The 23,392-nt window shown below is 52.3% G+C and overlaps 1 protein-coding gene across 1 annotated transcript in view; it reads left to right on the top strand.

Annotated features, from left to right (window-relative positions):
- Positions 1–23,392, top strand: part of Scn4a (sodium voltage-gated channel alpha subunit 4) — a 30,525-nt gene that overhangs the window by 3,403 nt on the left and 3,730 nt on the right. Inside the window, exons 6-21 of the mRNA XM_021213681.1 lie at positions 582–896; positions 2,043–2,106; positions 2,317–2,458; positions 3,787–3,996; positions 4,727–4,880; positions 6,966–7,204; positions 8,980–9,153; positions 10,264–10,620; positions 16,012–16,488; positions 18,278–18,413; positions 18,773–18,927; positions 19,758–19,931; positions 20,353–20,475; positions 21,985–22,263; positions 22,456–22,509; positions 22,704–22,841. Coding sequence (XP_021069340.1) covers positions 582–896; positions 2,043–2,106; positions 2,317–2,458; positions 3,787–3,996; positions 4,727–4,880; positions 6,966–7,204; positions 8,980–9,153; positions 10,264–10,620; positions 16,012–16,488; positions 18,278–18,413; positions 18,773–18,927; positions 19,758–19,931; positions 20,353–20,475; positions 21,985–22,263; positions 22,456–22,509; positions 22,704–22,841 — 3,191 coding nt within the window. The remainder of the gene's footprint in view (positions 1–581; positions 897–2,042; positions 2,107–2,316; positions 2,459–3,786; positions 3,997–4,726; positions 4,881–6,965; positions 7,205–8,979; positions 9,154–10,263; positions 10,621–16,011; positions 16,489–18,277; positions 18,414–18,772; positions 18,928–19,757; positions 19,932–20,352; positions 20,476–21,984; positions 22,264–22,455; positions 22,510–22,703; positions 22,842–23,392) is intronic.

Below are 23,392 nucleotides of genomic sequence, written 5' to 3'. Positions count from 1 at the left end.
CTGCCTCTGCCTCTGCCTCTGCCTCTGCCTCTGCCTCTGCCTCTGCCTCTGCCTCTGCCTCTGCCTCTGCCTCTGCCTCTGCCTCTGCCTCTGCCTCGAGTACTGGGATTAAAGGTGTGCACCACTGCTCTGCATGAAGACACTGGTTTTCAAAATCAGTCTAGAGATTCTCAAAGTGAACCCCACTGGTCCTTGGGTATTAATCAGTAATGGACTCCAGGGTACTGCCTTGCCCAAACATGGTGGCTTCCCCTTTTCTTTAAGGGCACAGTGAGATGAGGGACGGTCTTGGGAATACACTTTGGAAGCGCTAACCTAGTGACACTTACTAAACTTCTGTGTCTGCTTTTGTGCAGTTCTGAGGTCAGGCAGCAGCCCATTGGATCTCAGACCTCATTCTTCTGTGGGCAAAGCCGAGCTCCACACAGGGGAAGTGCTTAGGAAAGGCTTGCTAGTGGGAGACTCAGAGAAGAGGCTGTGAGGAGTGAAACCAGAGATGGAGCTGGCTGAGGCTCAGGGCGGGGAGCCCCTCCACCCCCCACCCTTACTCCTGCTGACGCTTTCGTCCTCCCTGTGACCAGGGCTGAAGACGATCGTGGGAGCCCTGATCCAGTCTGTGAAAAAGCTGTCGGATGTGATGATCCTCACTGTCTTCTGCCTCAGTGTCTTTGCCCTGGTGGGGCTGCAGCTTTTCATGGGAAACCTGCGTCAGAAGTGCGTGCGTTGGCCCCCGCCCATGAATGACACCAACACCACGTGGTACGGTAATGACACGTGGTACGGCAATGACACATGGTACGGCAATGACACGTGGTACGGCAATGACACTTGGAACAGCCAGGAGAGCTGGGTCGGCAACTCTACCTTTGACTGGGAGGCCTACATCAATGACGAAGGTGAGAGGGAGGGAGAAGGGCCAGAGGAGATACCTGGCTCCTCGGGTACCCATTGTCTCAGCTGCTTCTTCATAGAAGACATAACTTAAGTCCATCCCTATCCAGCCTCTAACAGGTCTCTCAGCCATGACCCTTAGAACCATTTCGTATTAAATGGAGTATGGCAAAACCTTCCTCAAAGGGTTAATGTGATGACGACACGCTGTTTTAAAATCCTGCATCTGTCCAGGCTGAGAGAGCTCGATCCACAAAGTGCTTGCCCCACAAAGCTGAGGACTCAAGGTTAATCCCCAGAGCCTGTGTAAACAACCAGGCACAATGGCACATGTCTGTAGTTTCAGCTCTGGGGGAGTGGAAGCAGGCAGGTCCCAGAAGCTCGCTGTGTGGTGAGCCAACCCTGCTTCATTGGCAAGCCTCAGATCTTAATGAGAGAATTCTGAAAAAAGTGTACCATTTGGTCCTGAGAAACAGCACCCAAGGTTGCCCTGGGAGACACACACACACACACACACACACACACACACACGCACATGCGCACGCGCATATGTACATGCACTTGCATGCACTCACATGTGTGCTAAGGCTCTCACTGTACAAAAAGACAGTCCATCATCCTTCTATAGCCTAAGCATGGTCTCCTTCCCACATTTTGTGCCCTCCCTGGTAGGGCTGTTGCCAGTCACATCCTGTTCTCCATATTCTGTGTGCCCTCCCTGGCAGGGCTGTCGCCAGTCACATCCTGTTCACATGGTTGTCCTTTACAGGTACACACAACACACATACACAGTCTCACGCAGTCACTATTACACAGTGTCTGCTCATGGCAACAGTGTCCTTCCTTCACTGTGGTCCCTAGATTCCAACTGCAATCCTTCCACAATGCATACATGGGGAAACATGCCCTTTTGACATTGGGCCTTACTGGGGCTCCGGTGAATCCTGACTTCATTACCACAGCAGGTACCAAGCTGATGTGGCTTAGTGCTGAGCCCATGCAGTTTATCCACTGGAAACCCCAGGGTTCAGAACTGTTCATAAAAGATGGGGGGGGGCACACAGATCTGTTGACAGGTATGTGATGTGTGCATGTGTTTCCTGGGCATCTGTGTGGTAACATGTCTTCTTTGTGACCTCTGATTCCCAAAGGGAACTTCTATTTCTTGGAGGGCTCCAATGATGCCCTGCTCTGTGGGAATAGCAGTGATGCTGGGTGAGTTGTGGGGCCACAGTGTACCCTGGTATCCTGGGGAGTGGGGTTCATTAGGGAGAGGGATCTGGGGTGGAGAGGAGGTGAGGGAATCAGTGGTCAAGAATAGAAAGCTTTCATGCTTAGAGGACATGTGGAGACCTGGGGATCCCCCATCCTTCACCTGTCCTCATTTCTCTTCTCTCCCTAAGACAGCCCCCCTTTTTACTACAGGCACTGCCCTGAGGGCTACGAATGCATGAAGGCTGGGAGGAACCCCAACTATGGCTACACCAGCTACGACACCTTCAGCTGGGCCTTCCTGGCTCTCTTCCGTCTCATGACGCAGGACTACTGGGAGAACCTTTTCCAGCTGGTACAGATGCTCCCACTCTGCCGTTTGGCCCCACAGACACACCTCCATGCCACTCTCCTCAGAGCTTCACAGAGCCCACCCACAATGGCCAGGCCCCCACAGCACCGTCTCCTCCAGTGGACTTCTTCAGTCCCTCTGTGGGCTCTTAGAAATCCCTGGCTGGAGTCAAATCAGTCCTTTTCCTTTTCTGTTTTTGCTTTATGAGCTGAGTCTAGGCCTGCCATAGACTCCGACCTAGCCTCAGAGAACCCTGCCCCCCCTCCACAATGACAGTTGACCCTCCATATCTGTAGGGTCTGCCTCTGTATTCAACCAACTATAGATTGAAAATCCTTTTTCGATAATGGACCAAGAGTGGTGGCATGTGTCTTTAATTCAGCACTTGGGAGACAGAGGCAGCCAGATCTCTGAGTTTGAGGCCAGCCTGCTCTACAGAATGAATTTCAGGTCAGCCAGAGCTATACAGAGAAACCCTGTCTTGAAAAAAAACAAAACAAAACAAATGAAAACAAACAAACCAGGCTGAGCGTGTGGCTCAGTGGGAGAGCACTTACCTAGTGTACACAAGGTACTGTGTCCAAGTCCCAGTGATGGACAAGTGAGAGATAAAGTATTTCAGAAGGAAAAACTGTACCTGTAGTTAAGACTCCTTTTTAGAGAACGCACACAGATGTTCTATGGGGAAAGATATTTATTCCATAACTTGGCAAACCCAGCCACTGTATGCATAGAACTTACATTGTATTACATACAATGTATCTAATGGTCATCTAGAAAGGATTAGAAGAGGAGGGTGTGCCTAGGTTGGATGCAAACACTGTGTCCTTTCCTAGAGGAGCCATTGAGCATCTTCAGGTCTTGATATAGCCAATTCTCAGGGTACCAAGGGATGCCTGCACTTGGTCTTTACTGTGTGTATGGCAGGTGGGTTGAGAATGAATGATTTTCTCCTCTGACCTTTGGCAGTGTTTCTAACAAGATTAATAATAACAATAATCATAGGTCTATTGTTCATTGAATGTTTACTAGGATCTGGTTTCAGGCCCTGTTTGTTGTTTGTCCGTCCTGGTTTTCTGGCCTCAGGGTGCCTATGTGGACTCCCCACAGCTCTGATTTGGGAGGCTGGAATGCCTGGGTCACTCACATGTATTTTGAGGTTCTCTAAAATATGGCTGACTTGCTGAGGATGGCCATACCTTGTCTCCAAGACCCCCAAACCCCTGGGCTATTTGAGGGACCCTCCTCTGCTTCCCTACCTGAGCAACAGCCGTGCAGAAGGGTCTCATGGAAGCCACGAGACTCCTCTCTCCTTCTCTCCGCATCTCCAGACCCTTCGAGCTGCTGGCAAGACCTACATGATCTTCTTCGTGGTCATCATCTTCCTGGGCTCCTTCTACCTCATCAATCTGATCCTGGCGGTGGTGGCCATGGCCTACGCTGAGCAGAACGAGGCAACCCTGGCCGAAGACCAGGAGAAAGAGGAGGAGTTCCAACAGATGCTTGAGAAGTTCAAAAAGCATCAGGAGGAACTGGAAAAGGTGTGGACCCAGGCAGGGAGCTTGGGGTGAGGAGCCAAGGGTCTCCCTGCCTCTGGCCTGGACTTAGTGACTGGTTCCTTCCGGGCAGGCTGGAGGGAAGAAGGGAAAGAGGAAAAAAAGGACTGTGGGCCAAAAGGAGCAGAGAGCCCCAGGTTGGGAGCTTTGGTGCCTCAGGACAACCATCACACAGCAGAGTTTGGAACAGTGAAATGTGAACTTCCCTCCAGAGAAAAGGCCTATGGCTGCTTGCTTTCTGGGTCCTTGTCGAGGTAGAGGTGGGGCCCCCGATTATACATGGAGCAGCTTCTCTCTTAGGGTTGAGGATTTTTCAGGGCCAAGGGTCCTCAGTCACCTTGTCTTTACCCTGTCCCTCAATTGCCACTAAGGACTGTCCCTTTCCTACATGCACTAGATTTGACATCAGCTAAGAAAAGCGCCTGTCATCCAAAAGTCTCAGTAAGGGGCAGTGTGTTCATGCTCCTGCCTCAAAGTGAAATCTCTTTCTTCCCTTTTTCTTTTGAGATTTATTTATTTTATTTATGTGAGGACACTGTCGCTCTCTTCAGACGACACCAGAAGACGGCGTCAGATCCCATTACAGGTGGTTGTGAGCCACCATGTGGTTGCTGGGATTTGAACTCAGGACCTCTGGAAGAGCAGCCGGTGCTCCTGAGCGATCTCTCCAACCCCAGAGTGAAATTTCTTATTCATCATCTTTGCTGATTTATAGGCGAAGGCTGCCCAAGCTCTGGAAGGTGGAGAGGAGGCAGATGGGGACCCAACCCACAGCAAAGACTGCAATGGTAGCCTGGATACATCTGGGGAGAAGGGGCCCCCGAGGCCAAGTTGCAGCGCAGACAGTGCCATCTCAGATGCTATGGAGGGTGAGTGCCCTGTGCTCCCTTCCCCTCCTCCTCTGCCTGCGCTGTCCACCAGGCTTCTTAGCCTCCTGAGCTGTAGGGTGGGGCCTGCTTGGACCCAGCTTCAGGAGGGCAGTAACTTAATATTGACACCAAAGAAATAAGCTGGGTTAAATATAGACCTGTCAACCTGGCCCATTTCTGGCTGCAAGGCCGGGCCATTGCAGGAACTAGGGGCTTCCGGGAGGGTTCTTGGGGCTGCCAAGGCAACGGGGAAGGACAGGCTAATAATATTAACCAGGAAGGCCTGGTGTTCTGGAAACTACTCCACTATTTCCTGGGCACAGGTTAAAGATCGATGGTTAAATCCCCCAAGTAGAATCACAGACGCTCCACAAGCCCTGCGGCACCCCCACGTCTCAAGAGGAGAATTAAAAATCCCTAACAAGACAGGGCAGACAGAAGCACAGAGATTCGAGGGAATGGATAACTGACTGGAAAGAAAGAAAGATGGGTGTATGGTGGGGTAAAGAGGAAGGGGAGAGGGAGGCAGGAAGAAAGAAGCAGTAGAGATGTGGAAGAAGGAAGGGAATGAGGAAGAAGGGGGCTAGAAAGAATCTCTGGCCCAGAGAAGGGACCCAGTCGCTCCCCAGGGCTTACTTTGTGTTAAAAAGCAGAGTCTGGGCTGGAGAGATGGCTCAGCGGTTAAGAGCACTGACTCCTCTTCCAGAGGTCCTGAGTTCAAATCCCAACAACCACATGGTGGCTCACGACCACCCATAATGAAGTCAGATGCCCTCCTCTGGAGTGTCTGAAGACAGCTACAATGTACTTACATATAATAAATAAATAAATCTTAAAAAAAAAAAAAAACAAAAAGCAGAGTCTAGGGTTCCTCAGGGCTCTGTAAACCCTTTGGAGGGATCCATCTCACCTGACCTTACACTCTGCATTCAGGTGACTGTGTCCTGCCAGAGGGGGAAGGGAGGAAGCAGTCCAGGGAAAACTGGGTGGAGCTGACCCAATAAGCTCTCCACCCCCTCTGCTCTTGCTGTGGTCTCAGAGCAGACTAGTCTGGCACAGTCTGCAAAGAGGTTCACTCTTCTCATTCCTCGGTGGGACCCCAGCCCCACTCAGGGTTCCCAAGGGCCTGCCACCCATCCTAGCGTCAAGACGGTTTACCTCTTAAGTCCCCAGTGCTGGAGAGCCTGCCCAGAGGGAGGCCACGTGAAGCAACAGCCCCATCCCATAGACCCCACAGCTTGGGGGTGGCAGGAATAGGCGGTTTCCAGAAATTCTCTGGAGGGAAAGGCGTCTGTGCTCAGGGACAGTCTGGAATGACCTATGTTACCAGCAGCAGGGAGGAAAGGCCTTCAGGAACTCCGGCTGGCAGCACTAGGGACCCCTAAAGTAGACTCTCTCTGTTCCCCAAAGACTCCAGAACACACACAGAAGCCAAGTTTATCTCTCTCCCCTGGTGGAATCCCAGTCCCGAGAACCTGGCAGATAGCTCAGCTCCAGCGCACTGGAAGGAGGGCATTGTGGGAACTCAACAAAAAAAACGGTAGCACTCAAAGCAGAGCTCTGGGGAGGGGTGTGGGTTAAGGCTTACCAAGGAGGTGTGCCGAGAGGGGCTGAGCTCTGAGAGAGCAGGTCCTGAGAGTGAAGTGTTGTGGGGCGAGGCTAGAGAAGGTCTTATTGAGAGGTTGGGCAAAAGAGAGCAGAGAAGGGGGCTGGAGAGATGGCTCGGTGGTTAAGAGCACTGACTGTTCTTCCAGAGGTCCTGAGTTCAAATCCCACCAACCGCGTGGTGGCTCACAACCGTCTCTAATGGGATCCGATGCCCTCTTCTGGTGCGTCTGAAGAGAGAGACAGCGTATTCACATAGAAATAAATAAATCTTTAAGAGAGAAAGCTGAGCTTACAGGGCAATGTCCCGTAAGGCGGAGTCGATAGGGAAGATGTCAGAGCAGACCTGTCAGTGGCTGGAGTGCTGAGAGGAGCAAAGAGCTAGACAGGGAAAGAGTTGAGCCAGGCAGAGACTCTTCGTCAGACACCCGTTATAACCCGCTGCAACGCCCCCGCCCACCCCCCACCCCCCGCCTCCAGAGCTGGAAGAGGCCCATCAAAAGTGCCCCCCATGGTGGTACAAGTGTGCCCACAAAGTGCTCATCTGGAACTGCTGTGCCCCGTGGGTGAAGTTCAAGCATGTCATCCTCCTGATCGTCATGGACCCCTTTGTGGACCTGGGCATCACCATCTGCATCGTGCTCAACACCCTCTTCATGGCCATGGAGCACTACCCCATGACGGAGCACTTTGACAACGTGCTCTCCGTGGGCAACTTGGTAAGGAGGGGACAGAAGAAGGAGAGGGCGGTCGTCTGGAGGACAGGCTGCCTGAGCTGTGTGGCAATGCAGGGCGTGTGGGGACAGCTGGCATGAGCCGTACAGAGGAGGCACAGGCAGTGGTCTAGCGAATACAGTAATTGAACTTCAAAGCATTTGGGAACAAGGAGACTGGTGTGAGCTGGGATGGGGACTTCGGAGGTCTGGGATCCAAGCCACCTCCTGGAATTGGAGTTGATGGAGTAGGGGGTGTGGAAATGGATAGGTAACAAGTTCCTCAACGTTTATAGACTGTCACGAGCCACGGACCCGGGAGTAGGGACATATAGCCAGAGACATCCAAATGCAAAGGGGTCTACCTCCCCCTCCCCCCAGGGGCCTCTCTGTTCTCCAACCTCACCCGCCCTTTGCTGCTCGGCTATTGTTGACATGCCCTGATCCGACTGCTTATCCTTACCCATTAGGAGCATTAGCACCTCGTTGCCAGCCCCAGTGGAGCCTGACAAAGGGAAAAGCCGCTGCCTCCTCCTCCAGCCCCGACCCATTGTGCTCCACTCTTCCTTATGTGCTTTGCTGTCCCATTTCACCTCCCAAGAGGCTCGCCCTCCAGGGAGAGGCAGACTCACAGAGTAGGATGTGAGGGAGGGTTGGGGCAGGACTGGGTAGGGGACATGAAACTCCCGAATCATCGAAATCCCCAGCCTTCAACTCATGCACGTATGTCTATCTTGTGAAGCAGCCAGGCTGGGCAAGGGAGGCAAGAGCGTGCTCCAGGCATGGCACAGATGCCAGGGTGGACCTGTCTGCCTGCCCACCCATTGCACACTGTGCTGCTGTCTGGGCACGTGCTATGGCCAGGAAAAGCTCTTCGGAGGGATCCAGTGTGTGCCTAGGCAGGCTGTGGACCCCAGAGCAGCCAATGCCTGGTAGGAGTGGGGTCATGCACAGTGAACTTTAAGGGGCTGTGAGGCCTTTCTGGGGTTGATCCTGTTGTCAATTTTTTTCCTTTTAGTCCCTGCCCAAGACCCGTGCCCATCAAAGCTTAGGTGGTTGAGATGTGGTTGGTAGAGTGGTTCCCTGATATGCAAGCCTCCCTCACCTCCATTCCCAGCGATGAATAAAACCAGGCCTGATAACACACACTTTTGTAATCATAGCACCTGGAAGGTGGAGGCAGTCAGACGTTCAAGGTCATCCTCTGCTCCATAGTGAGTTCAAGGCCAGCCCGAGCTACGTGATACGTGTTTCAAAATCAAAAAGTAAAGTTTGCTAGGTCCTGGAGTTATATTTAGTAGGGAGACTTGGAGCACAGAGGAGAAATCTTGAATTGAAAACCTGTCTTAAAGGGAGCAGGGGTGCACATCACTGGGAGCTGGGGTGCACGTCACCGAACCTCAGTTGCTTAACTGTGGAAAGACTGTGATAATCCCTCCAGTTTTGTAGAGAACAGCGTGCCCACGAGGTCCGTGTGACTAGCACTTCATGAACGTTGAACTTTATGATCAGGTCAAAGACACAAAATGTTAGTGACTTGACTGTGGTCACAAGATCCATAAATGGATAGGAATGGGTCTGTGTTGTACCCACCTGTTCATATGACATGGCCTTTGTACCAGACACTACATGCACACACGTGGGCCGTGGGTACCGCTCCCTGCCCCCTTTCTGGGTCTTGAACCTTTGCCCTTCAGTCTCCAAAGCCTCTGCCGGGAGGTGAGGGAGGGGAGTCTTCTCCACGAGGTACTGTGACAGGGGTTCCTTGTCCCACGCCTCAGGTCTTCACAGGCATCTTCACCGCAGAGATGGTGCTGAAGCTGATTGCCATGGACCCCTACGAGTATTTCCAACAGGGCTGGAACATCTTCGACAGCTTCATCGTCACCCTCAGCCTGGTGGAGCTGGGCCTGGCCAATGTGCAGGGCCTATCAGTGCTCCGTTCTTTCCGTCTGGTACAGACCCAGGGGCTGAGGGGGGTGGGAGGAGATTCCCTAAGAGGCTGCCCTGTGCATGCCACTTGGCCCCTCGGAACCTAAACTGTAAAGTAAGAGAAAGAGAGCCCTTCCTTTCTGTTACCCAGGGCCGGGGTCGGGCACTGAAACGATAGCCCTGGGAGCCAACATTAGGTGACCTTAGACTTCAGCCCCATGTTGCAGGCCCAAAGGAAGACAAATCCTCATCATGAGTTAGTAACAAGTTTAGGGCTTAGGAATTACTATTTTTTGCTCTACCCCTTGAAGTTCACTCCTATTTTTAAAACGTCATCACGAGGGTGCAAACAGCAGAGAGTGTAGCGAAAGTATAATAGCCCCTTGGGTGTCTGTCTCCCACCCAGCAGCCACCAGCATATCAATCGTAATTTTATCCTTAAAATTATTTTAAATTTTATATGTGTGTGTCTGTATGCCACATGTCTGTGCTGTGGGTGCTTGTAGAATTCAGTAGAGGATGTTGGATCCCCTGGAGGTGTGCTGGAGTTGTAGGTGGTTGTGAACCACCAAATGTAGGTGCTGGGAACTGAACACAGGTCCTCTGGAAGAGCAGTTCGTGCTTTTAACTGCTAACTCTCCAACCCCACTCGCTGCAATTCTTGTTTCAATGATCTCCTCTTATTGAAGAGAATTTTTTTTTTAATTTTTAAAGATTTATTTATTTATTATACATAAGTACACTGTAGCCGTCTTCAGACACACCAGAAGAGGGCATCAGATCTCATTACACATAGTTGTGAGCCACCATGCGGTTGCTGAAATTTGAACTCAGAACCTCCAGAAGAGCAGTCAGTGCTCTTAACTGCTGAGCCATCTCTCCAGCCCTGAAGAGAATATGTTAAAGCAAATTCTGGTATATAATCTTGCTTGTAAATACTTCAGACTTTATCTTCAACGTGGATAACAGGAGGGGTGGGATATAAGCATCCAGTAACAGAGAGACAAACTGAAGTTGCTCATCAGGTGGGTGGGGTTTAAGACTGTTGGACATTGCTCTTCCTCCTGGGGCTCCCTGGAGTTGGCTGGTGGACCCCAAACTCCATTCATACTTGGATTGTCTCTTCTTGGCAGCTGCGTGTCTTCAAGCTAGCCAAGTCATGGCCAACACTCAACATGCTCATCAAAATCATTGGCAACTCAGTGGGCGCGCTGGGCAACCTGACCCTGGTGTTGGCCATCATCGTCTTCATCTTTGCCGTGGTGGGCATGCAGCTGTTTGGCAAGAGCTATAAGGAATGCGTGTGCAAGATTGCCTCAGACTGCAGCCTGCCCCGCTGGCACATGCACGATTTCTTCCACTCCTTCCTCATTGTCTTCCGCATCCTCTGTGGGGAATGGATCGAGACCATGTGGGACTGCATGGAGGTGGCTGGCCAGGCCATGTGCCTCACCGTCTTCCTCATGGTCATGGTCATTGGCAACCTGGTGGTAAGTGAAGCTGTCAGGCAAGCTTCCTGACTCTTACACAGGAAGTTCATGAAGCATGTCTAGTTCCTTTCTTTCTCCTTTGAGGGGCCTGTTCATTAAGGTACAGCTGTATAAAGTTGCTGGTCTTTGGGGGCCTGGTGGTGATGAGCACCATAATTCTAGCACTCCAGAAGCTGAAATGGAGGATCTCTGAGAGTTCAAATATAGCCCAGGCTAGTTAGTGAATGACCCTACAGCCTGGGCTCTAGAGCAAGGCTGTCTAAAAAACAAACAAACAAACAAACAAACAGATGGACAAACAAACAACAAAATGCCAGTGGGGGCTGGAGAGATGACTCCGCAGTTAAAAGCACTTGTTGCTCTTGCAGGGGATTGGGTTCAGTTCCCGGCACCCACATGGTGGTTCCTAATCATCCATAGCTCCAGTTTCAAGGAAGGGATCAATATCCTCTTCTGACCTCCTCTGGCATCAGGCACTCATGTGGTGCACACACACACACACACACACACACACACACACACACACACACACACATACACATACACACACACACTCACACACACACATACACACACTCACACATACACACACTCACACATTCACACACACATATACATACTCACATACACACACACTCACACATACACACACATACACACTCACATACACACACTCACACATACACACACTCACACACACATACACACACATACACACACTCACACACTCACACATTCACACACACACTCACACATACACACATACACTCACACATACACATACGCGCGCGCACACACACACACACACACACACACACACACACACACAAGCAAAACATATATAAAATAAAATAAAGAAATCTAACTTTAAAATGTTTTCTATGCCCTGCCTCCCAAGGTGGTAATTTTATATAACTCCTCTCAGTGAGCTTCAAAATTGTACTCCTAACAATCCGTAGGGGTTTCTTAAAACAGGTTCCTGTCCCCAGCCTTGGAGAATTTAGTTCCGAAAACTCCAGAGCTTAGGCTCGGAGCACCTCACGCTGCCGCTGTCACTGGTTCAGAGACCGTGTTTGTTTTTGAGACTCACTCTATAAACCAAGACTGGCCTAGAACTTTCAGCAGTCCTCCTGCCTCAGATTCCTGAGGCCCATTAGTAAAGCTGTGTACCATGTCTGGCATGTAGGCTGTAATTGTGTGTGCACACCCAGGGTTTGGTGGGAAGTGGGGGGCTGTGCATGGAAGAGATGCAGACAGGCCAGGGGTGAGGCTCATGGTCTAGCTGGCCAGCATTTCTGTGGCTAGGGTGGGGCCAACTCCTGCACTACCACTTGGGGTAGAGGTCGGCTCTCTTCCATCAGGGCTCCTTAGTGCTACCTCCAGTTGCCCCCTGTGATGGCTGACACTTGCCCTGGGCAACAGAGGGTGGAAGAGGCTGCCCACATGTCCTTCACAAAGACTGGAGGAATTGTGGGCTGCTGGGTCAGCGCTTCTCAGATATCGCTGAGCTCTGGCTGGGGGCTGGGGCTGATGGGGGAGGGGGTGTCACCCCAGCTGGAGGAGACCGTGGACAGCTACAGGACAGATATCAGGGCTGCAGTTCCTGGGAGAGGGCTCTGAAGTGGGGGGGGGGGGGGAGGATGACATGCTTGAAGTAAAAGTTTGTGAATGTGCATTTAAGGGCCTGGGTGGCTAAAAGAGTTAGGAGTCTTAGCTCTTGGTACAAAGGCAGTCAAGAACATTTTGTGCCACTTTTTGTTTGTTTGTTTGTTTGTTTGTAACCTTGACTATTCTTGAACTCAAGATCTTCCTGCCTCAGCTACTCAAGCACTGAGATTTGCAAGCATGCTCCACCTTGTGTGTGTGTGTGTGTGTGTGTGTGTGAGAGAGAGAGAGAGAGAGAGAGAGAGAGAGAGAGAGAGAGAATGTGGGACCACTTTTATGACAAGCCCTTTTACATTTCTGGTCATCTCACTGGCATATGCTTGGTATTAATTTTAACCTCTTTTTTTTTCTTGGTTTTCCTATCTGGAATGGAAAACAGGGATGCCCAATGGTGTGGTCATAAGAGTTACAGGGCTCCCAGCACTTGGGAAGCAGAGGCGGGCGGATTTCTGAGTTCGAGGCCAGCCTGGTCTACAGAGTGAGTTTCAGGACAGCCAGGGCTACACGGAGAAACCCTGTCTTGAGAAAAAAAAAAAAAAAGTTACAGGGCACAGGTCTCAATACTTAGGCTCTCAGTTCAAGGAGGCCAGATGTTACTGATGGGTAGTTTTAAGTTAATAATTATTATAATAAAATTGGCAACTGTCTCCCCTTGGGGAGGGGAACTCCAGCCATTAGCCTAAAGCCGCTGATAACCCTCCTCCACAGCTCTGTGAAGCAGGGAATACTGTCTCCACACTGGAGGAGGCATCGCCCAGAGATGCCCAGTTCTTGAGATGCTGAAGTGGGACTAGAGCCTGGGTGTGGGGGCTTTAATAATCAGAGCATCAGTGACAGCGGCAGTGGCTTGGTAACCTTGATGCCAGCAGCACTCGGTCAAGCATTTGCCCAGAGTCCTGGGCTGGGTCTGAGTATTCACTCACCACCCTAGGAGGGCTGGACCAGGAAGCAAAGGCTCTGAGCTACCATATTTGAAGCCAAGCTTTCTGACTCCCGAACCTGTAGTCATGACACTGCACTGCCTCTGTGCACTGATACACGGACACAGACAGGCAGACAGACACACACACACTACTGACTCTTCCAACCCATCTCTGTGACTCCCCCCATTAGCTCAGATGGCCTGCAGCAGCCCAGGGAGAGAGTGTGTTCATTTCCTTGGGTGCTGTCTCCTCTCCCCCCCCCCACCCCCCGCCCTCAACCCTCTCCCTCTCAGGCTTCAGAGAAGCAGTTGTCTGCCAGAGGGCACCAGAGCACCCTGCCAGGGCTCGTGAGCACTCATACCCTCCGCAGCCTTGGCACCTGATCACTTCCTCTGGGTTACTGTAAAAAGGTAAAGGATCAGGACGCAAGTACCCTACCCCACAGAGCCCCCTAGGGAACGTGCCCTCCTTCTTTCGCCCCTCCCCCCTTCGCCTGAGGAGGCTATTTCTGTCCCTGGGCAGGAGCCGTGTGCAAACCCTGCTGACCCAGAGAGCAGCTAATTCCCATCTCAAATGTGTTTCTGGCAGCTAGATGTCCCCTCCCCAGAGGGAGAAGAAAGACCAGTAAATGTGGGTGGGGGCAATGGCAGGAAGGTATGGGATGTGGGGCAGTGACCCTAAGCACATTCCTCTGAAAAGAGTCTAACATAATTTTTAGAGATCCCATGTTAACCTGATCGTTAAGAAGATGATGAGAAGACCTTGGGAGGACACTGATAGTGCCAGGCAGTGGAGCCCATGAAGACAGTCAAGGACAGCAGATTCTCCCACATAAGCTCCCTCATTCCCTCATACCCAGGAGAGCAAGAACTTAGCTCTGTCCTTGTCAGGCAGAAGCGATGACCAACCACCCCAGACAGCTTCACCTTCATCTTGTTGTTCAAAGACTGGTGGGAGGGAGGGCCGCCATATTGCAAGCCTCCCAGGATACGATTCATCTTGTAGTATAAAGGAATGGTGCTCTCTAAGGTCGTATAATGACGCTAGAAACCTGAGATCTTGTCCTGGCTGTGCTGTCTGACTCGGGACAAATCATTCCACCTTTTGGGGACTCTTTATTTATAAAACGCTAGCCCAACTTTAGGGTTGGCCACTCCTTCAGTCTTAATACCTCGCATAGCGTGTGTATAATAGCTGCCAATTCGAGTACCTATTAAGTGTTTTATGTGTATTGATCTTCTGGCCATCACAATGTGCTGGAACTACCTGAACTGTACAGATCAGGGAACAGAGGCGTAGGATAAGCTGAAGTGTGGTAGCACGGTGCTAAAATGTACCCCCTAGTTTCTATTGCCACCTCTGACCACGGTATTGGATTTGTCTGATCGAAGGCCTGCTTCACTAGGCTGTGGGCTCCCCGAGGCCACGTGGCAGGTGTGTAGTCATTGTCCCTTGGACAATAAAATGGAGGGACTGGATGGGTTGACCTGTGATCTTTTAAGACCCAGTCCGCAGAGATGAAGGAAGGAGACTAGAGTGGGTAGGGAGGCTGCAGGGCAGATGTCCCTCCCAGAGCAGCAGGGACAAGCAGCAGGGGAGGAGACCCCCAGTTGAGCTCCCCTGCTCCAGAGGAGTGGCCTCATTTAAGGACTACAGAGATGGCGCAGTGGTTAAACAGAGGACCCAGCTTCAAGTCTTAGCACAAACGTTAGATGTGAAAGAACATGATAGCTACAACCTCCTATAACTCCAGTTTCAGGGACTGTTGCCTTAGACACACACACACACACACACACACACACACACACACACACGTGCGCACACACACGCACGCACGCGCACACACACACACACGCACACGCACACACGCGCGCACACACATACACACGCACACGCACACACACACGCACGCACACGCACACACACGCACACACGCACACGCACACACACACATACACACACACACACACTGAAACCTTTTTTTTTTTAACAAGTTCTATTTAATTCAAGAAGGTGGGGGGCACATCCATGATTAGATTAGGGTTTCCAGGCAAGTGAGTTCAGGTACATGCCTTTGATGCCACCCCTCAGGAGTCTGAGGCAGGAAAATCCCTAGTTCAAGGCCCACTTAGGTTATATAGTGAGTATTAGGATAACGAGGGCTACCTAAGGTCTCCTTTTAAAAGTGAATAAAAGAGATTAAGATTCTCAAAAGTTTTAGGAGCTTGGAGTTGAGCTTTGTTTTTCTTTTCCCAACCGAGGAAGCACAGGCAGCCACAGTAAGAGCCTCTGTCATCTGGTGGACCTGGCCACTGCTTTGAGCAGCAGGGTCCTATGACAGACGTGAGCCTCAGTTTCCATATTTGCAAGGTGGGAATGATACCAGCAGCCCACCCTCCTGTTGGCAATCGTGAGCCCCTCACTAGATGCCCCTTTATGTTTGTTTATTTATTTGATTGTTTTTGAGACAAAGTCTCTCCACATACACATCCCTGTCTGTCCTGGAACTTACTCTATAGACCAGGCTGGCCTCAGACTCACAGAGATCTGTCTGCCTCTGCCTCTGCCTCTGCCTCTGCCTCTGCCTCTGCCTCTGCCTCTGCCTCTGCCTCTGCCTCTGCCTCTGCCTCTGCCTCTGCCTCTGCCTCCTGAGTGATGGGATTAAAGGTGTGTACCACCACCGCCCGGTAGTAAGTACAACATGAGGCAGTTCCTCTGTGAAGTCCTGAGGACCCCATGCTGGATGAAGGTGGTATCCCCCAGACCCGGGCTGTCCTGAGACCATCTGCCCCTTGCTTCCCAGGTCCTGAATCTGTTCCTGGCTCTCCTGTTGAGTTCCTTCAGTGCTGACAGTCTGGCAGCCTCAGATGAAGATGGCGAGATGAACAACCTACAGATCGCCATTGGGCGTATCAAATGGGGCATCGCCTTTGCCAAAACCTTCCTCTTGGGGCTGTTGCATGGCAAAATCCTGAGCCTCAAGGACATAATGCTCAGCCTCGGCGAGCCTGGGGGTGCTGGGGAAAGTGGGGAGAGTGCTCCCGAGGATGAGAAGAAGGAGCCGCCACCGGAAGATGGGAACAAGGAGCTGAAAGACAATCATATCCTGAACCACGTGGGCCTGACCGATGGACCCCGCTCCAGCATCGAGATGGACCACCTTAACTTCATCAACAACCCCTACCTCACTATCCAGGTGCCCATTGCCTCCGAAGAGTCGGACTTGGAGATGCCCACAGAGGAGGAGACCGACACCTTCTCGGAGCCTGAGGATATCAAGGTGAGGCCATTGAGGGTCTGGCTGCAGAGGACAAGGGCTAATAAGACCCAGCTTTAAATTTCTTTAAAGAACGCCACCTGGTGGCATTCTTCAGCAAATGTTCCTATCTGTGGCACCTCAGCTCACCCCTAGGAACCCAAGAGGCTTCTCTGAAATACTCCTCTGGGCTTGAGGGCGCTGCTAAGTCTTTATGTTCAGAACAAATATGAACAAATATGTTCAGATCTGATCCGTAACCGTGAGGCCCCCTGCTGGATGATAATGGCATATTCACATTCCTATGTAGAATTCCTCTGGGGCTGTTCCAATCTTCCTCGTGTAGGGCTGGGTACCAGGGCCAGGGCAAGGATACAAGGACAGGAGTTAGAGAACCCAACGGGAGTTGGGAGTCACAGGTGGTGGTCACCTTCAGAGTCTGGGACCCTGTCAGGGCTGCCTGGGGTGAGCTAGCTCTGAGCCCCCTCACTTTTCTTGCAGCCCTAATAGGAAAAGGATTAATATGTGATGGAAGCAAGGGACACTTACCCACAACGCCCTTCTGCCCCGGGGCTGTCAGGGCACTAGAACCTAATGAACTTTGCCCTAAAAGCTCTTGACTCCTTATCCCAGCCCCCATGACTTAGCAGGGGCTTGAGGGCCTACGGTGCTATAAATACCCCAGGAAACGTGGCACCAACCTCGACCTCGGTATGAGGAACTCAGTGGGGGAGGGGATAGCTAGAGAGTGGTAGGTCTGTGACTCTGGGGAGGCAAGATATCTGAGGAGCTTGTAAGCAAAGCTTAAAGGGCAGTCGTGGAAGTTGACATGCAAAGGTGGGGCCAGCAGTCCAGAGTATGCCCTGATTGATCAAATGTTCTGTGCCTCAGTTTCCCTTCTGTCAACTGGCAGCAAGACCCACCCACTCTTGGCTTTCTGACTACTGCCCTAGTTACGTGTGCATGAGAGCACACACACACACACACACACACACACACACGCATGCGTACACTTGCGCACATTCACACGCATACACACGCACACAGGTGGAAGGGGCTGCCCAGTTCGTCTTTCTCGTCAGATTTCACCGTGAAGGATCTCCCTGAAGCACGGAGGCCAGCCTGAGAATCTGGCCTGGGACAGCGCTAGGAGGTGGGAGGAAACCTAGCTAAGCCGGAGCACCAGCCCCCACACCCTGCCCCCACCGTGATCAGATTCCCTTGGCGCCACACCGGAGCCTTGGCTGGGAAAAACTTTCCATCCTTTCTGGGTCTCTCAGCCAAATAGACCCTGGGGGTGGCAAGGCTTGGACTGGGGGCACCATGTGCCTGCTCTCGGCAGCTGTGGCAGCCCAGATCTGTCTTGGCTCTGCTTCTTAACCTTGCCCCTGTAAAAGCACCTTCAGGCCTCTTTTCTTCTGCTGACCCCTCCATATATCCCTGCACCTCCTAGGACCCCCACAGGGCTGAGCTGATCAGTCCCCCCCCCAACCTAGCTACCCCTCAGTCCATCTCCTGCCCTCCCCACTCTCCTCCCCAGGCCCCCTCACATCGCCCCTGTGCTTTCCTACATGCCACATCCCATAAGGGCAGAACTGAGGACATTTTTGTCACTAGGGTGCTTTTGCCAGGGCACAGTGGTAGTTTTATAAGGGCTGAGTGAATGAATGAGTGAATGAATGAATGAACTAATGAATGAGTGGATCCTGCTCTACTCTCTTCTTTCTCTCTGGTCTCCCATACTACCCCACCGATTGGGAGAGTGAAGGGATCTCTTGGGACCCAGGAGTCACATGCCCTCTGGTCCCCACAGAAGCCACTACAGCCCCTGTATGACGGGAACTCCTCCGTCTGCAGCACAGCTGACTACAAGCCCCCTGAAGAGGACCCTGAGGAGCAGGCTGAGGAGAACCCTGAGGGGGAGCTACCTGAAGAGTGCTTCACAGAGGGTGAGGACAACCCTACAGACCATACCCACACCCAGGCCAGAGGAGAACCACAGAAACGGTCTGTTCACCTTGCCTTGGGGGGGGGGCACCTGAGCCCCAGAGGCATTTTACCAAAGAGCCTAGGCTCATTGAGATGGGGGACCATGGGGAGAGCTGACATCCTGAGCTTAATCTTAGCAGCCATGACACATGGGCTGTAGAGAGAGTCCCTGAGTCCCTGAGCTCCTGCTGTGTGAACCAGATGGAGCCAGTTTTAAGGAGGAGGTGGGGCCCCAGTCTTGGGATAGCATGGCAGAGGGTGGGGAGGTGCATTCTGAAACATCCAAAGTCCGGTGACATGTTCCTGCCCTGCCTCCCAGCCTGTGTGAAGCGCTGCCCCTGCCTCTATGTGGACATCTCCCAGGGCCGCGGGAAAATGTGGTGGACACTGCGCAGGGCCTGTTTCAAGATTGTTGAGCACAACTGGTTTGAGACCTTCATCGTCTTCATGATCTTGCTCAGCAGCGGAGCTCTGGTAGGCACCCTCCTGCAGAGGACAGGGCGGACCCTCCCCCAGGAGACAGGGCAGGAGCAGGAGTGGGTGCCTTGCTCCCTATGGCTTCCATACCAAGGTTGGAGGCAGACAGGACACAGCCAAACCCAGGGGATCTAAAGGGGGATGGATTCATCTGTATTTCTAGATGGCATTAGCTCTGTGTGTGTGTGTGTGTGTGTGTGTGTGTGTGTGTGTGTGTGTGTACATGAGAGCGTGTTGTGAATGGTAGGTGTCCTTTTCAGTTGCTCTCCATCTTGTGCATTGAGGCAGGGTTTCTCATTTCTCACCGAACTCAGAGCTCACAGTCTACGCTGTTCAAGGGACTCCCCGTCTCTGTCTCCTGTAAGCCTGGGGTTGCAGGCAGGTTGCCGCTGCCACGTGGCTTCCATACAGGTTCTGGGGATTCAAACTTCAGCTCTCGTGCTTGCTCAACAGATAAGGCATCTCCCCGGCTCAGTGTTAGTTTCTTAAAGTAAAAGATTGGGCCCTTTGTTTTGAAGACCCTGTCCCCTCAACCAATGGGGAGGTAGGCAGGCCCTGGGGATTTGGAGTTAAGGGTTGACAGAACCGAAGATGTGTTACTGTTGACCCCCAGCAGAGAGCTGAGAGCTAAGCCTCCTTCCCTACCAGGAATCTTGCCCCTCCCTGTTCTGATGATAGGGATAGGAATGGAAGATGCCCAGAGGCGCTATAGCCTATGTCCCGTGGAAGGTCCCTGGGAACCAGCAACAGCAGGCAGGATGGGGAACAGAGCTTGCTGCCCCAGCTGCCGAGCCCCTGGCCATTGTGGCTTGTACTGGTGTCCCCAGGCCTTTGAGGACATCTACATCGAGCAGCGGCCAGTCATCCGAACCATCCTGGAGTATGCTGACAAGGTCTTCACCTACATCTTCATCCTGGAGATGCTGCTAAAGTGGGTGGCCTACGGCTTCAAGGTGTACTTCACCAACGCCTGGTGCTGGCTCGACTTCCTCATTGTGGATGTGAGTCTCCTGGATCTGGCCACGCAGCCGGAGGTCATGGCCTTTAGGGAACCCAGGCTCTGGGAGGTAGGACCTGTCTGAATCTACACGGTCAGATCAGACCTCCCAGGTTAGCACTGCTCCCTATAGAGCGGCCTCTTCCTTCCCAGACATGACAGCCCAGGCCTGGGGCCTTATGATCCCCGCCAACCTGAGGAGATGGATACTGCCTTTCCCATTTATGGTTGTAGGTGACATCATTGAGGTGAACCCTGGCCCTATGGGTGCTAGAGGCCACAAGCCTACTGTTCCCAGAAGACGGGGTTATCCATCAGGGACGGGGTCTACAGGAGACACACAGAGACTGGGGTACCCCTCTCATGTGTCCCAGGCTAGAAGAAAGCCAGGGACCCTCCACCTCCTGAGCATGCCCTTCTTCCAGGTCTCCATCATCAGCCTAGTGGCTAACTGGCTGGGCTACTCTGAGCTGGGGCCCATCAAATCCCTGCGCACGCTCCGGGCCCTGCGACCTCTGAGGGCACTGTCCCGATTTGAAGGCATGAGGGTGAGTCGTGGATAGAGGGATGCTGAGTTTTAGAGCTGTGACCTATTCCCCAAGTAGCCCCATTCCCACCCCGGATTCTAGTAGATTCTAAACTTAACTCTGCTACCACTGGAGGGCAGCAGAGGCTGCTGCTGCAGTGGCCTGGAAGACTTGAGGCAAGAACAGAAGATCTACCTGTGGGTTCATGGAGGTCCCCCAACTCAGATTGGGGGGCCCTGATAGGGCCCTGTAACATGAGCACATGAACAAGTATTTCTGCTTCAGTTCTGAGCCTGCCCCTCGAGCATGGAACCATGCCCTTGGGATCAGGGACACTTAAGAAAAGATCCCCAAAGGCCTGTGAGAGCAGAAGTGACAGGTAAACACAGGGCAAGACCAGTGGGGCTTCCCCTGCTGACAGGAGATGAGACTCATTCCAGAGCAACAGCAGGCTCAGACTAAGTGCCCTGCCCTCCCCAGTGCATGTAAGATGCTGGCCTAAGGCTAGGCCCCCAGCCCTGGTGCTGCCACCTCTGCCCACCAAGAGAAATAATCTGCTCAGGGCCAACTGAGTGATTCCCCTCACCCCTACCCCTGCTTCTGCCACCACCTCTGTCCAGAGGTCAGGACATAGCTCTTACTTAAAAGGAAACTACTCAAGCCGGGCGTGGTAGTGCACTGAGTTCGAGACCAGCCTGGTCTACAGAGTGAGTTCCAGGACAGCCAGGGCTATACAGAGAAACCCTGTCTCGAAAAAACCAAACAACAACAACAACAACAACAACAACAAAACAAAAAGGAAACTACTCAGGCTAGGGTAAACTGTGTCGGTCGAGTGCTTATCTGGCATGTAGTAAGCTCAGGACAACCCCCTGAGACTCATACATGAGATGTGGTGGCACACACCCTCTAACCCCAGCGGTGTTAAAACTTGAGGTCTCCCTCAGCTATATGGCAAGTTCAAGTCCAGCTTAGGATACACGAGACCCTGTCTCAAAAGACCTAAAGAAGGATCGTGGCGGTTCTCAGATCCAGCCAAGACTAACGCAGTGTGGTAGTAGGCCTATCTGGCTGGGGTTGGTGAGGGTCAGGGACCTGGCCCTGAATCCTGTTGCTTCACGAACTAGGTGGTTTCTTTCTACGCCATTTCTGTGTCTCTCACGGAAGCAGTGAGCCAAGCCAGGTCACAGCCAGGTCACGTGGGTTGAGTTTCCTATGGGGGCTGAGAAAGCAATGTTTGTCTTGTGCTTTGTGATCCATGACCTGGGCTGCTTCCAGAGAAGCTCGGCCTCTTTACTCTGCCTTGATGGCTCCAGCCAAGCAGAGAGAGCCTTTCTAGAAGACCAGCATGGTACCCTACACACAGAGACCCTCAGACTCCTCTCACACCGGGGCTGGCTACCACTGCCCCTTTCTGAGTGGCAGTGCTTAGCTCCTTCATGGTCCCCTAGCTGGTCTTAGCTGGGAGTCCCCTGTCAGATGCCAGAGAGTGGCTCTAGCAATGATCCCAACCACCACCCTGGCCCCTAGGTGGTGGTGAACGCTCTTCTGGGAGCCATCCCTTCCATCATGAACGTGCTCCTTGTCTGCCTCATCTTCTGGCTCATCTTCAGCATCATGGGGGTCAACTTGTTTGCTGGAAAGTTCTACTACTGCATCAACACAACCACCTCCGAGAGATTCGATGTCTCTGTGGTCAACAACAAGTCCGAGTGTGAGAGCCTCATGTACACCGGCCAGGTCCGCTGGATGAACGTCAAGGTCAACTATGACAACGTGGGTCTCGGCTACCTCTCCCTCCTCCAGGTGGTGAGTGGCACTCACTGAGCCTGCTCAGAAATGGGTAGAAGTGCCTGGTTGTGCCTCATCGTATCAGAACCCAGTGGGGTGTAGCAGGTGGTCTCGGGGGGTGGGGGGGAGGCTTGATCAGGGAAGGGAGGGGAACATGAATGGTGGTGAGTGGTGGAGCCCCTCCCCTCATGCCCTGCCATGATCTCTCAGGCCACTTTCAAGGGTTGGATGGACATCATGTACGCAGCTGTGGACTCCCGGGAGGTGAGTTGGGACACGGAGTTGTTAAGCTGGAGGAGCAGCATCAGTGGTCCATTCTGCCCGCCCCACTCCCACCCGACACCTCCACCCCGCCACACTATCTCCTTGGAAGACCAGCAGCCTGGGGAGGAGGGGTGTCCTCCTCACAGTACTTTGGGGATCAAAGAGAAACTCCATGTGTGTGCCCCACCCTGCAGAAAGAGGAGCAGCCAGACTACGAGGTGAACCTCTACATGTACCTTTACTTCGTCATCTTTATCATCTTTGGCTCCTTCTTCACCCTCAATCTCTTCATCGGCGTCATCATTGACAACTTCAACCAACAGAAGAAGAAGATGAGTGTCTGGCCCTCCCCCAGGGGCTCCCCACCCCCACCCACCGATTCCTTCCTCGAGGCATGAGCTGCCTGGGCAGCCCCAAGCAGTCACTGGCCTAGATGCCTGGGGTAGCAAGCATGGATGGAAATCCCACTAGGGATTGAGCAGGGGCTTGACCCCATGAGCCTCATTTTTCTGATCTATAAAATGAGGTTGATGTAGAGACAGACATGGTAATACACCTGGAATTTTATCATTGAGAGATCTGAGACAGTAAGTTCATAAGTTGTAGGACAGCCTGGGCTACGTAGTGTATTCGAGGCCAGCCTAGGCTGTAAAGAAAGACCCTATCTAAATAACAATAAACAAAACTATGTAGATATAGACTAAGGACTCATTAGTGAAACACTGGTAGAATTTAGCCTAAAACTGGGAAATTGACCTGAAAACCATCTTTGCCCCCTTGTCGTCTTCGTCTTCTCCTTCTCCTTCTCCTTCTCCTTCTCCTTCTCCTTCTCCTTCTCCTTCTCCTTCTCCTTCTCCTTCTCCTTCTCCTTCTCCTTCTCCTT

Source organism: Mus pahari, chromosome 14 (assembly GCF_900095145.1).
Source record: "Mus pahari chromosome 14, PAHARI_EIJ_v1.1, whole genome shotgun sequence".
NCBI classification, from domain to species: domain Eukaryota; kingdom Metazoa; phylum Chordata; class Mammalia; order Rodentia; family Muridae; genus Mus; species Mus pahari.
Note: the sequence above shows the minus strand (reverse complement) of the source record. Positions and strands in the feature narration are given on the sequence as shown.